A 15,381-nucleotide genomic window follows, 5' to 3' on the forward strand; every position below is an offset into this window, starting at 1 on the left:
ATCGCAAAACTTTTCATTTAGCTCAATGTACTTCTTGGTCAGTTCGGCTGCTACGGCAACACAGAAACCACAACAATGGAGTGGTTCATCGATTTTACTTTGAGCTTGGCCTTAAATATAAAGATATAACATCAGTGCTTGGCAATAGGCACGGGTTTCACACATAGACTGTATATATAAAGGGTTTCACATAAGTGAAGACACCTCAAGAGAACACTCAGAGCGAGGGGACATGCACGTCCCTCTGAGATGAGTTATTGACAGTTTCGAATTTCACGGATCAATAACTCATGAACATAACGTTGTAAAAATACAAACATGACTTTACAATCATAGCAAGGTAGACAACGAGCTACAGAGTCGTTTTCATCAGAACAGTTCGATACGCGCCTTCATCCGAGCTAGGGCTGGGCGATATATCGAGTTTACACGATACATCGTGGAATGCACTACATGCGATGTCGTAAATGACCACATCGTGAACATCGAGTTTTATGTTGTCAAATCAATTTCCCGCCGCGGCCAAAATGAGCTTTCCTTTCTCCCTCATAGACACAGTCACACACGCAGGCCCCGTCTAACTTGCACACAAACATTACACACATGCACAGTGACAGAAAGCAGGGCTCGATAATATAAATGGCCCGCTGGCTCGGAAGCACTATTTAGACACCCCGGGCCAGCATAACGTACTTTCCAATTGCCCGCTCGGGCCACTAAAAATATTGCTTAAAAAAAATAAAACTGTCCTGTGGTATAGGTATTTTGACAAGCAATGTTGTTAAATTGTTTCGTTTATTAACGCTACAACATAGCGTTTCGTGAGGCGGTTGTCGTTGTTGGGTGAAAAGCAAACAGCTGTTCGCTGGCCAGCGAGAGCAGGCTCCTGTTTGCCCGTGAGCGCCGGGCAAAAAACTATCTTCAAATAAAAGAAAGTCACCGGAGGAGTTAAAGGAGAGTGACAGGTAGCATGAGAAGAAGAGGGAGAGAAAGTTTCAGCCAGCTTGATCGATGGAGTTGGCTTCTAGTGGTGCAGTGACGCGTCCTAAAACCATTTTATAATCTATCAATTAGATTTATGATTCGAAAATTATAAAAGTAGGGTAGACATGTGGATATTATCCGGCTGAAGAAAACGTACATTTATCAAACAGGTTTGTTTTCCACAGACCTTATTTCCAGCTATTTTCCAAAACCCTATGGAGAAATCCCATTTGCTTTTTTGTCGAGGGAACCAGCAGCTTACTTGCTGGTTTTAGGACGCGTCACTGCACCTCTCAATATGATGCCCATATAAACAAGGTCTTCTGTCGGCTCTGTACATCAATGCCGACCTATGCTGACAAGTAAGTGAAGAGTAGAAAATATAAAAGGTATTGGCTATAGGGAAATGTCCCAGCAGTTTAGGAGAATGAAGGTTTTAATCTAATCTAATACATAGCCATTACATGTCTAACTCCTGATAATGACAGGAAGACAGAAAGCGCATTATACTACTAATAATAATAATACTACTCATAATAATAGCAGACATTTTTGAACAATGACCACAATATCATTATTTTAATAAACCAAATATGAACAATTGAGGAAAATGAGGAAGAACTGATGATTCAAATGTTGTAGTACAAGTAGTAATGTAGTTAGTGCATAAATTACTGTTGCAACAAATGTGTTAATTTTCTTCATTATTAGTCGATTTTTTTAATGCAGACATATGTTGCAGGGACTACTAGAATCATCATATTGGCGTGACTGTAAACATCAAGGGGTTAAATAAAAAAATGTATGTGTTTTAGAGGACATTTCAGAATATCGCGATATATATCATATATCGCGATATAGTCAGTAAATATCGCGATATCATTTAGAGACCATATCGCCCAGCCCTAATCCGAGCTAAACATCAAGAATTGGTCACAATCTGCAGCTGGAGTAGGGAGAGGGGTGCTTAGGGACCGTTTACTAACTGCAACGGGGTTTTGCGAGATATCGCAAAAGTATTGCGAGATCTCGCAAAACTTTCTTTTTTTTTTTGTTCAACATTTTTTTCTTTTCTTCTCCATGTCCCCTAGGGGGCTCCGTACTCTTGCAAAAATCGCTAGTCAGGAAAAACAGATTTACATGTTATGGACAGTACTTCATCACAGGAATGAAATATTTTGGCGGAGGCTGGTTAAGCAGATTTACAACGCGCTTGCCAGCTGAAAGTGACCTCTCCATTGTAAGGAAGAGCAGTGCGGTGCTGAATACAGAGCAGATGTTCTTGTTAGTCTGATGAAGCGAGACAGAGATTCTATTGTAAATATTTTTTTGATTTGTTTTAATAGAGATTATTACAACTATACCACAACATGTCTTAAGATGCTGTTATTTTATGAACCCTTCTTTTTCTAGGTTTGCACTTTTGAATTATTCCTTATTCCTAATAAAAGTGTGTTTCTTCTAAAACTTGTCACATTGAAATGTGATGCTTATGACCGAGTCACACTCCCAGATGTTTGAAACGTCAGATTTTCACATGTGGTTTTCAACCCTCCACTCTGAATGTGCTGTTCATCCATTTTGGCCCAGCATCCCACTATCTCCTCTGTGTTTTGGCAGACTTCCACACTCACCTCTACAAGTTTAAAAATATCTGACCTGAAACAACCTTGGTTATCTCCTTGCTATGGCCACGCATATTTGACATGTCTGGAAGAGGACACTCGATGAGACACTTTTATCAGCGTTCAATGTTTTATTTCACCATTATCTTCAAACAAAAAAACTTGAGAAATCTGAATTTGTCTTTTTATCTTCCCAAAAACCAAATCAGGATTTTTACCTTGAAAGGTTCAGAAAATATGACATGGTGGTGTGATGTTCTGTCAGGAAAAACTTCACAGAGTGCAGAATTTCTCAACTGCTTGCTAAAAGCAAGTGCATGTCTATTTTCAGGATGAAAACCTATGGTATTGATGCTTTTGTAAACATTGCTACAGTGTAACCTTTGAGGACTCAAGAGAAACATGTTTTTAACAGGTCATCATTTGCCTAAAATGGGTAACACAGGCTTGATGTCTATCAGTGTCTAAAGAAGATAACAAATCGCAGTTCAGAATGTCTGTCATGGATTTCTGGTAAGAAACATACATGTTTTGCTCTTTTATTTGAGTTTATTAGTTCCAGGGTGCCTTCCTCTTTTTGTCTTTGTAGGCTTGTTGGAACTCAATTTTCACAGTTACCAAATATCATGTTTAATCACTACATTAACCAGCCAGAGAACAAAAGTCTCTCTTGCAATAGTCTGTATAATGTCAAATCTCAAAGGACTTGCTAGTTAGCTGGGGATAAAGAGTCATGATTTGTTATCAGCAAGAGCAGCTGGCACAGCATGGATATCTGACCATACCATTTTTGTATTGTTTAGTGTGTAAAACTGGCACCTCCTTTAGCCAACATGACACATTAAGCAATGTATAATGATATATCTACTATATATATATATATATATATATATATTTTTTTTAAGCAATAGGTGCTTTTACACCAAGTACTTTCCCTAGGAGTAGTTCCCGGAACTTTTCCCCGGAACTTTTATTTCCTGGAACTATCTAGTAAATCGCGTTCACACCGGAATAAGTCCTTGACGGAGCTGCTGACGTCACTTCTTCTTCTGCTGCTTTGCAGGGTTTCCCACACATAGACTATACTTGGGCGGGCTGCCTGGGTATATTAACGGCCGCCCAAGTATATTTCGCGACCCATTTAGGTTTTTATTTTTTTATTTTTTATTCGTCCGTGACCACGACGCCATCTGCGATCGATTAACTTGTGGACAATGATCCCTCGCTCCCTTGCTCTGATCTCGACTCCTCCTGGCCTGTTAAGTGGCCTGCATCACACAGGGTGACTGGCTGTCCACATGATGTGGCCTGCCGACATGGCCACTGTCATACAGATCATAAATCAAAGCCCTTGATTGGTCTCTGTGTGTCATTCAAGCTCGGGATAACCTCAGCTCAGGTGAGGTAAAGGACTCTCTGAGTGTTTAGATAGTTAACTTAGTCTAAGTTCTCAGGGGGTCTCAAACAGTGTGGTCACCATTTATGTAAACACATATTTCCATTTGAAGGGTAGTGATTGGTTTAATGGATAGTGAGGTGGGCTGAAGATCGGAAGGCTGTGAGTTCAAATCCCGCCAGGAACACCACCACTAGTGTGCCCTTGAGTAAGGCACTTAGTCCTTAGTTACTCCAGGGAGAATGTCCCTGTAATCGGTCTTTATAAGTCGCTTTGGATAAAAGCGTCAGCTAAATAAAATGTGATTTGTAAAATAAATAAATAAAAAGTTAACTAGGTGAAAAAAGGTAAGATACACTTTTAAAACTTGTTGAGAGCTAAAACTAGTCTTTGCTGCTGCCTCAAAGAGGAGCAGGGAGGAGAGGAGAGAGACAGGAGAGGCTGATTCAGGAGCACAGACACACTCACAACTATAAATGAACCAAAAATAAATTGAATAAACAAGTTTCAGTGTTTTACTCATATTGGAAATGGTACGTTATTGGTTATGGTCATGATTTTATGATTATTGAAATGTATACAGTTCTGTTTTAATATAGGTGTTTCCATAGATCTAGTCTCTTTATTTCCCCCTCAAAATGCACCAGATTGATGCATTTAACTCCAAAATAAAATAAAAAATCTTACCGGGGGAGCATGCCCCCGGACCCCCCTAAAGGATTTGAGGTCGACCCCCACTTAAAATCACATGGATAGGTTCCTAAATACATTTATAAATACATTTATTTTTTTAAATAGTAACCCATTTCCATATGTTTATGTGTGTGTAGTAGATTTAAACTATAGGGCTATCATTATGGGCCCTGCCTGTACCTGTTCGCTCTGCCATCGCGTGAAGGGTCTGCTAACAAGCGACCAACAGAAAGGCTAATTTTAATGTTGTTGCACGTCACCTCAACCCCCCCCCCAAGTATATTTCAGATCTGTGGGAAACACTGCTTTGGGTTTACTGGCAGACTGCAAACAACTTCACGGCGTATACTGCTATCCGAAGTCCCCGGCCTGAAGTTCCCGGAGTTGGGGACTGGCTTCAGTAGAAGCTGCTGGGACTCCCAGCAGCTTCTACTGCTACGTTCTAATGCCAGCAAATAAAATGGCGGCTTCATACAACTTTTCAGAGTTTTACGGGGCGTGGTTTACAATTCACCCAGCCAATCAGAAATTGGAACCTTTTTCTCCCCAGGAAAGTCCCTGCTCACTAGCAGGGACTGAAAAGGGGTGAAAATGTTTGGCAAAAAAAAGTTCTAGTTCCAGATCTTTTTGGTGTGAACGAAAAATCCCAGGAACTATCGGAACTATTCCTGGGAAAAGTACTCCGGTGTGAAAGTGCCTAATGAGTATGTTATTTTGGATGACACTTTTGATACAAACTCAGCAGAAAACTACTTTTGGTTTGTGTTCACCTAGTTTTTCACTGAGTTTATAAAGGGAATCCCTTTCCAAGTCTAATTCTTATGAAATAACACTCACCTAAGGAGCAATTGACGAACAAGTCAAAAAGGGACATTTTGAGGTTAAAGGAAAAAAGAGCTCCTTAAAGTAAAACTCTAACTTTTCAACACTTTTTTATTATTTCAAGTGGCAAAAACATGCAAGTGTTCAAATAGCCACTTAAACACTTTATTGCAAGCTCAATGAAAGTGAGTCATCCATCACACAATTTGTAGTTTAGAACCAGAGGCTACTTAAGGTTGTTTAAAGTTAGTTGCTCTTATGCTCAAGCTGTACAGCTGTGGAAACTTGTAGTAGGAAGTGTTTGTTCATGTTAGGGGATAGGGGCCTCCTGGAGGAAATACCTAAGCCTACTCTAAAATAAATGGCATTCTCCTCTCTTAAAAGCAGCTCTGCAGTTGAAGGAAGCACTATAAATTGAACTACATACTTAGTTTGTTGCCTTTTTAACAAGCTAAGATGTCACGCTTACTTAAGTATAAAGCTGTGGGTTGAAACTATTGAAAGAGGAAGAGGGCTGTGAACACAGAGACTGTTGGTCAGAGTGGTCTGTTATCACAGATGACATCATGTTTTAGAGGAAGAACATCTGCGCCTTGTGCCTGAGCAGAAACTATAAATGTATCATCTCTGTTCGCTGCATGTGGGTAAACCCTATAATCCCCTCTTGTTGAGACACTCCTTGGCCACTTTTGAAGATCTTTTTTTCTACGCCTGTATCACAAGGCACGCCGATGATCTGTTTCGCAAAGGCTGTTGAGATCCTCTTTCAAGCCTCCTCTACAGGGTGTCATGTGGGCTGCCTGTGACTGTCCTAGTTAGTCAGGCTTTGCAGTGATGTCAGGGTCCCTAGCGCTTGATGCAGGGCCGGGGAAAACTCTCTAGTAATTAAAGCACTCGTTCAGTACCAGGCTGTAATGTCAGTACCCCCCCATTCTTTCTTCTTGGCCAGATTGATTCAGGGTTTTCATTCCAACTGTCACTGACCATGTCCTCAGGGTGAAGTGCTTCCATCTCCTCTTCACAGACGAGCGAGAGGGAGGTTCAATAACTGTGAGATGTGACTAATGGGGCCCGAGCACCATGAGATAGGAAAAAAAGGAAATTAAATTAAAAATAAAAACATCAAAGTAAAACAAACAAATAATTATACAATACAGCGACAATGTAGACAATGACAACAGCACAACTAGTATACTACTAGCACTAGTATTTGACTGCCTAGTAATAGGCCGTCAGGACTAATAGCCACAGAATGCACCATTCCATCACTGGTCATATCTCATATATATTTTCCAAGTGAGAAAACAATGGCAACCACAGAGCTTGAAAAATATGTCCACGATTATAGTTTTCCAATGTCATTTTCTCCAGAGGTAAAAAATGTGTCATCCGATCAATGAAAAGTTTAAAAGTTGGGGGACGTTCATTCTTCCAGAATAAAAGTATACATTTCTTGGCAAAATATGTTATTGTGGTTAGTATTCTGTAATGTTTGGGATTCAGTTTAAAGTTTGGCATGTCATTTAACAGGTAAAAGACATCTTAAAACAAAGCTAATGTGTACTTTTTTTAAATCATTGTGTGTTGGCTATATGAAGATCGATTTTAAAAGGCAGATGATTCACGAAATATGGTAAACATTTGATAGATTGACAGCTTAAATAAGAAACGGCCCCGTGACTATTGGGGTTGAGTTCCAATGGCACTGGCGAAAGGTTACAGATCTTTGAGATCAGTTCCTGATTTTTTTTTTTTGTATAATTTGTTTATGTCATTGATGTTGGGCTTGTTATTTCTGTCGCCATTAGAGAAGCGGTTCTGGGGTTACATCAGTATCCCTGCTTTCGTTTAGTTACTATTACTAACAGCTTTTGTTTTTCTAATGGGTTGAGGACAGTCTCCTGTACAGTAAGGAACCTTTTTGTTTTCTTTAGTGGATCCTTATTCGTCCAGGGAGTTGGCATGCTAGGTACAAAGCTCTTCTAAAATAAATCACTCCATCCAGAGCCACTCGGGGGAATAATACACTGAATAGTGTACCACTTCCGTGTCTGGCATAGTCATGGGAGGCAACAAAAAGCCCCAAGGGTGGTGATTTAGTGAGAATCTGATCCCAGAGAATATGGCGTCAGTCAATCACAGAGCAGGCCAGCAGGCAGACATGAAGCGTTTGGGCGGATGGCTTGGGTTGGCCTCGATCTTCTTTTAATTGTCCAAAAGCCACCTGCACTCCAGAGACACAACTCCAGCTGCCAGGATCAATAAATGGTTAGTTTCTTGAGACGTACCCAAGACAGAACATCACAGGAGGGAATGTCAACAATTTAATGCATGCATGTTTTCTGTTTAACTGGGAATCCTCACTACGATAAGTGAGCAGTGCATAGGTTTTCTGTCAGCCAATCCACACTGACGGGACATTAGTGGATTGCTAACCTGTCTTAACCAGACTGAGAGACAGCAGCAATTTACTGAAACAAAATACTATTCTTGTCCACTCTAAGGGATGCAATTAATAGTGTTTAAATCATGTATTAAATCATTGAAATTATTCTCCTGCACACCGAAAACAAGAAATGTGAGGAGTCAGTATGGATTAATAGATTTATTAAAAATAGGTTTATCTTCTCCATGACACATCTCAAATACTTTTTTTTCTCTTTTGCATGAGCAAATGGCTTTTACCTTGTTAAATCTGTCACCTGGTCCATGAAGCCCCCCACATCTTTTTGCCTCTTTCAATCCTTAAATTCGCTACTCAGTACAGCCGAAGCCTAATTTACGTTAAGCACTACTTGAAGCTTGATATTTGAAAAAGGTGACTCACACTTTGCTTTTTCTTTATGCAGCAGGGTCATAAACTCACTCGCATCAAATATGATTGAGTTACAGCTTGAAGAAAGTCTTATAAAACTGTGTGCATCCTGCTGTTTTAAAAGTAGCTCTTTCACAAGACTGTCATATGATTTTGGTTTTCCGCCTAAAGTTAACTCCCACTCCCCCCCTAAGCTTCTGGATCACTCTGAACTCAACTGTCTTGTTATAGGAAATCAATTTAAGGCAGGCCCAGCAGTTTGCAGTCACCATCAAGCTAACCTTAGCACGCAGTGCAGACCGAGGCAAATCGATAAACAGCAAGCAGCAGGCGTAAACAGCTTTGGCTCTTGTACTTTGTCTTGACAGAATTTCCGCTTCAGTGTCTGGATTTCAGTTTTTCAGATGTCAGTAGGTCTATGAATACAACTGCAGGGTAGCTCAGTTCATATGAAATGCAAATGTAATCATATTTTCATCTTTTACATTATTTAAACAATTGTATCTTGCAATGTATCTCCGATATTTCAAGTTTATATATTTGAATCTAATCCTGACACATTTCTGTTTGGGTATTCTGTTTCCTTTGCTATGGGTATTTGATATCCTTCTGTGTATCTTACCCATTTATTGTTTATTTATTTTTCAATATGCATCTAACCTTGACATAATGCCGGTCAGCAGTAGAAATGCTCATCATTGGATCAATTGCATCGAAATCCTTAGAATTTTTTAAACGAGGCCAAATCGGACACAGAATGGATCTGTCCCTGTACTGTTTCTTTGTAATTAGTTCATAGTAGTTTCTCATTTAAACTTATCAAAGTTCATCAAATCTCACTGGCCCGAAACAGTATTTTTCCCTATTGACCTGCATTGTAAAAGAAACGTTTGTAATTCAGAGAATAATTAGTTTTGAACTAAGTAAACTACCCAGCACGAACACTTTATAGCCCTTCATCAAATCATTAGGGTCTAAAAGTTGTAAAATGCGCTAAAAGCCAACTCCTGAAATAGTTTCCCTCACCATTAATTTAAGTGATGAATCGAACTAGAGGCGGGGCTTAAGCAAAAGGCTAGTGAGCACAGTCTTTTGGCCCATTTAAGTACTTTTACTCTCGAGAGTCAGGCCATTTTGGCTATATGCACCACTGAGCAACTAGGAATGAACGGCCTCCAACACTGTATCCAATTCTCTTTATACATCCAAGGGAGACACCCAGGTTAAACCTGCATGGATTATTTGTTCCAATACAAACTAATCCTAAAACATGACTAATCCAATGTTTCCCATCAGTTATTTTGCAGTCCAGTAGGACCCACAACAGTTTAAAATACTTCCGTTCTGTTACATTTCATCCATGAGCAAACCTTGCCTAGACCTTGACTCTTCCCGTGGGCGTAGACTTAATGCTCTCTACTCATATCTCATATCTCCATATGGGAGAGGGAGGGGTCTCCTGTCAACCACGGTGGGCTATTCTCAGTGGGGCCTGCCGCAACCCACCCAACCCAATGATCCATCTCGAAACGTGTCATGTTTAACATGCTTTGTGGGTGTGAATTAATTTGCTGTATCAGAACCATTCATATTTATAATGGACAACCAATTATGATTGAATTGGCAACTCGAGCACACTATTGTTCACCCAGACTCATAAGTTAGCTCCCAAAGTGCACCACATAGATGCATTTCAATAAATTACATTTTGAATCCAAAATTAAGGGTAATAACTCATATTTCTTCATATCTCGATATTGAGATGTCACTTTTTTCCTATATGGTGCAGCCCTATGATGCACTCGTCAATGAGGGCCTTTGTGTCCACTGGTCACTTCAGCTTCCCTCCACTTGATCCCAATTCCTATATCATTTCTGTTTTTCAGCTGACCTAAGGTCACTTGTTAGGCAAGAAGCACACCATTGTGGATCCTTTCCCCCGCCTCCTCAAACGGTGGACTTTGATGCTTACCACTCAGTGACTCTGTGATCCCCTCCTAATGAGACCAGGGACTGTCCCCTCGCAGTGCTAGAGTCCATTCACCCAGACAGACACACGGGACAGTGCCAACAGTTACTGGCATCGCAGCTAAACACCCTGTCCCTGTCAACAATAGATACTCCACTTCCTACCAGAAATACACCCACCTAGTTAAATGTAATTCTTGTAAAACCTTGCAAGTACGATTTAATCTTTCTTCAGGACTACCATGTATTGTAGTCCTGTATGTTCCACAGCCACAAGAAATTGGAATATCGGTGTGAGAAAAATTACGTGTTTTGGGGCACTGAATGTGTAACCTTAAAATCTCTTGGGGATTGTATAGGTCTTGTTTTTCATTTGTGGAGAATCAATTCATGTGTGAGCAATGCCTAACATATTCTTCATGGTAAATAAGAACTTTTTCCCCACATAGTATTCCTGAAAACCACCACACTATAATAAAGCACATGTAATGTGTGAAAAGTATTTGAGTACGGTAATGTAATGCTAACTCATCATCTTGTGTTTTCCCAGGAGGCTTTTCGGTGGTGTTTCTGGCTCGCACGCACAGTGGTGTCCGCTGTGCACTCAAAAGGATGTACGTCAACAACGTCCCGGACCTAAATGTGTACAAGAGAGAGATCACTATCATGGTGAGAGCAGCATTGCGTTGTGTGGTTGTAGAAGTTAAAGATGTTATCTGCCTGTTTTTATTGCAAGAGATTCCTTTTTTTATAAATGTTCATTGCACAACTTTTAATCATGGTAGAGGAAATTTAAAATGAACCCTATAAAAACCTATGTGTAATTGTGCCGCTGTGGTGTGGTTATGTCAGATTTTAAAGCTTTATTGAAAGAGAAGCTTTCTTCTGTTTTTTTTGGAGTTGAACATGATATAACAAGCTCATAATTTGAACGATTTCCACACAGTTGTATTTCTCTGTTCTTTCGCAGTGTCAAACTAATTATTGGTTTTAGCTGCATATCCTTTTAAAGGGGCCCTATTATGCTATTCTTTAAATTTCATAATTTTATTTTGTGTCATTACTGTGACATGTTTACCTGCTTTAGTGTTCAAACAGCTCTTTATTTTTCTCATACTGCCTGTGCTCCAGCACCTCTTTTCACCCTCTGTCTGAAACCAGAGCCCAGTCTGCTCTGATTGGTTAGAAAGATTAGATGGTCCTTTAATAATCCCCATAGGAAATTCACGTGTCAAGGCAGCAAAATAAGAAGAAGCAAAGATTTTACACATGGAATATACACAGGAATTCAAATAAAAAGTAAGAAATCAAAAAAGAATAAACACGTATTTACAGTATTAATTTAAATAACAAATCATTCAAGTTAAACTGGAGTTAAACTATGATCTGGTGAATGTACATATATACAAATATGTTAAATATATACTTTTATGATGCAGGATACCAGAGCAGGTATACGTTGTATGTGCATGTGCATACAGTGCAAATATGATTAATGTTCAGTGCAGGTTATTGATGGGTCACAGGGTTAACCCTTGGTTGTGCAGCCTGATGGCTACAGGCACAAAGGAATGTCCAAGGCGCTTAGTTAGATGGCTCTGTTGTGATTGGTCAATCAATCACTGTCCCGCACTGTAGCCTGTCACCTACAATGTGTTGTATAGAAGCGTGAGTGTTGTCTAGTGATGTCACTATGTTACGGAAGAAAACAAAGCACTACAAATGATGTGTTTCAGGCAGGGCAGGGGGTGTGAGGGAGAGAAACTCCCTCTGGAGGGAATTTAGCCTTTGCAGACCATTTACATGCACAAAAACCTATATATTACAAACGGCAGGAAAGGGAAAACCCAAAAATACATAATGGGGCCCCTTTAATCCTTCCGTGGCTGGAAAACAAAGATTTCTCCCAACTTCAGTGCAAAAAGGGTTTAATTTGCACCGAAATATACTTTGCTCATTATGTGAACATTTCACGGGGGCATTGTATGTTTCACATATTTAATTTAAGGACCTTAATTCCTGTTTAAAGTAGGACAAAATCCCTCATAAAGATGCATGCTCCCATAAAGCCAGGCGCATATACATTGCTTCATTCCACCTTCCTAAACCATCCTGTTTCATTTCCAGTCTGACAAGAGCTAAAGCCCTTTGGCTATGTGCTTGTAATAATACCTTGTACAAGTACATTGACAAATACTTTTTTATTACACAGAGCTTGCACTTGCATCAGTACAGCATACAATTCTAGTTGTGTTTTAGGTCATTCAAAGCGGAGATATTTTTAATGTCTCCTTTAACCTAGCAGACATGCACGACTTGGACAACGGCATATGTCCCTTCCTGAACCTTGGACCCCTGTGTGTCAGTGAACAGCTCACTCTGAGCTGTTTGGCCGGCTTTGTGTCTGTTCACTTCCCTCATCAGCTGTATAATACTAACCCACACAGCTGACCTTACTCATTGACACAGTTCTAGCCTCTTGGGACGTCGCCTTAGGTGTGGCGGTTTCCACAACACACAGCAAACCTCTGCTCTCATGCTGGTGTTTAACAACCAACAACCACAAACACTGTCATGGTTTAATCCAGCAAATGAATCAAGTTTAGAAAGATTAGTGGAGCGCAGCATGGCGTAAGAACATGAAGGAGTAGAGCAAGCACTCCAGTTGCCACATGTAGTAGCTTGACTATAGACAATAAGACTTAAATTGATTAAATGTTTTTACTTTATCGGAGAAAGAGATCACATCAGTCTTTCCTATGGTCAGTTGCAAATTTGAATGTGGTTTTCATAGCTTGACACTGCTCATTAGGGATGGGTACTAAATAATTGTTAATTTATTTATTTTTACATGAAAACAAAAGGAATATTCATTCTGTTCCCAATGTTTTTGCTTTTCCCTTTTTAAAAATAAAGAAATAACAAAGGACCGATATCGATAAGCAGTATCGGTTAGAGTAGTAGTATCGTTCAAATGAAAACGACTTCCATTCCTACTGCTCATACATAGCACAACCAGTATGTAGATACGTGTGCATTCAGGACTCAGAAGTTGCTTGTTTGTAGGGCAACATGTAGGTATCTAAGTCAGTGTTGGACATTTGTTAGTGCTTAGTCCCCTTAAAAAGCATGAATAAACAGCAGAGCATCACTCATTTTGAACACTAACACTCAATAGCACTTACATGGTTACACTTGCTTTTGAAAGAAGCAAAAGTGTGTGTAGTCAATCCACATATTCCCTTTGTAGTCGTCTATAATTACCCTGTGTTTTTTTCGGCTTGTGCAGTTGAAGCTATTTCCTTAACAATGACATTCTTGACCTAAAGAGCTTCATCTTTTTCATTATTACTCATGTGTCTTTCCGTCCTAATCAGTTCCATTTTTTTTTCATTCCTTATGTAGAAGGAGCTGTCAGGTCACAAGAACATTGTGGGCTACCTGGACTCCACCATCAACGCGGTGTCGGAAAGCGTCTGGGAGCTCCTGATCCTCATGGAATACTGTAAAGGTACAGCCACTCGGTTTCTTAAACCATGATATGATCACCTGTCACAATAATTAATTTTGTTGGACGATACATTTTCCCGGAAATTATTACAATAAACGATAATATTGTCGGCACCGTTGTAAGACCATTTTAGACCACTGACATAATGATAAAATATAATAATAATTCAAGTACATCCTTTCAAACTGAACTTTTTATTGAACATCCAACATTACAAATGAAATGTGAAATAATATTCCCGCGCCGGGCTAAAGTTCTGGTCACATCCTTATGTAAACAAACTATTTTTTACACAAAATATGAAAGAAAGAGAACCAATTAATAGAAGAAGAAAGAATGGCAGAACTCCATCTTTTTAATAAATATATTTGTTTGAAGACATAGACAATGTTTTTTTTTTTTTTTTTAACAAATGTTACCACTTAACTGTGATTTCCCCAGCATTCATTTGAGTTTGTCAAGCCCATTTTCGTTTTGTGATCCTTTTAAATTCCCTCCATGTACTGGAGATGCTGACTAGATGTGCTTCTGTACATGTTTATTCCCACATATCCTGTGCTATGTCTTTATTCATTTCAATTTCCCATCACCATCTTGTAAATGTAAGTTTCAATCGGGTCATCTTGAGTATGGAACCATAAAGAGGATAAATGCAACCATGCCAGTTGGAAAATTGTGTTTTTGTATAAACATCGAACATGCTGGGTGGTATTTGGTTTCCAAGCCTGAACTGATGACCCTAGCTAAAGCTGTCCCTCCACCCCTCTGCTGCAGCGGGCCAGGTGGTGAAGCAGATGAACCAGCGGCTGAATGTGGGCTTCACTGAGGCCGAGGTCCTCCACATCTTCTGCGACACCTGTGAGGCCGTGGCCCGCCTCCACCAATGCAAGACGCCCGTCATCCACAGAGACCTGAAGGTGAGGAGAATGTTAATCCCCCCGTCTTGAATAGGCCAAAGCACAATATTCCTGGTAGGAGGATCAGAATTGGGGGACAAAAATGTTCGGGGAGGACTAAAAGCAAAATGTGTCACTTAAAAACGTCCTCAACAAAAACTTCCTTAAAGATGCCCTTATTATGCTTTTAAGGTTTTTTCCCTTTCTTGTAGTGCGTTTTAAAGGTTTTTGTACATTTTTCTCTCCCACCCCAAAACCCATGACTTTTATGTGGAAGTTCCCCTGGATTTCTTACTAAATGAGCAAATATTAAAAAAGTTGTCTCAATACTCTAAACTTAAGACCCTTAGCGTTACACTCTGCAACCAATCTTAAGCAATTCATTTTCAAAATGTCAACAAAATCAAGAGGGAACCTTAAACCTTGATTTATTAAGTGTAATGTCAGATGCTGTTTATAAACTGAAATGTTGTAAATCTGCTCGATCAGCAGTCGATAAAAGGCTTTAGTTTCACTTCACTATACCTCCTCAGCTTCCTCTTCTGTCCCTTGCTTCCTTTGCCAGCTTGCCCCCTTACTTCCCTGTGTCGTACATCCTCGTGTCTGTAGCTCATCCCACTCCTCTTTCTCCTTCACCAAACTGGCTCTTTTTACAGGCCACAATAGCTGGT

General features: G+C 39.8%; 1 protein-coding gene across 3 annotated transcripts in view; it reads left to right on the plus strand.

The window, feature by feature from the left end:
* Positions 1-15,381, plus strand: part of bmp2k (BMP2 inducible kinase) — a 65,483-nt gene that overhangs the window by 17,856 nt on the left and 32,246 nt on the right. For all 3 annotated transcript variants that reach the window (XM_079690580.1, XM_079690581.1, XM_079690582.1), the window contains exons 2-4: positions 10,854-10,972; positions 13,709-13,814; positions 14,589-14,731. In XM_079690580.1, coding sequence (XP_079546706.1) covers positions 10,854-10,972; positions 13,709-13,814; positions 14,589-14,731 — 368 coding nt within the window. The remainder of the gene's footprint in view (positions 1-10,853; positions 10,973-13,708; positions 13,815-14,588; positions 14,732-15,381) is intronic.

Source organism: Notothenia rossii, assembly GCF_949606895.1.
Source record: "Notothenia rossii genome assembly, chromosome: 6".
Classification (NCBI taxonomy): domain Eukaryota; kingdom Metazoa; phylum Chordata; class Actinopteri; order Perciformes; family Nototheniidae; genus Notothenia; species Notothenia rossii.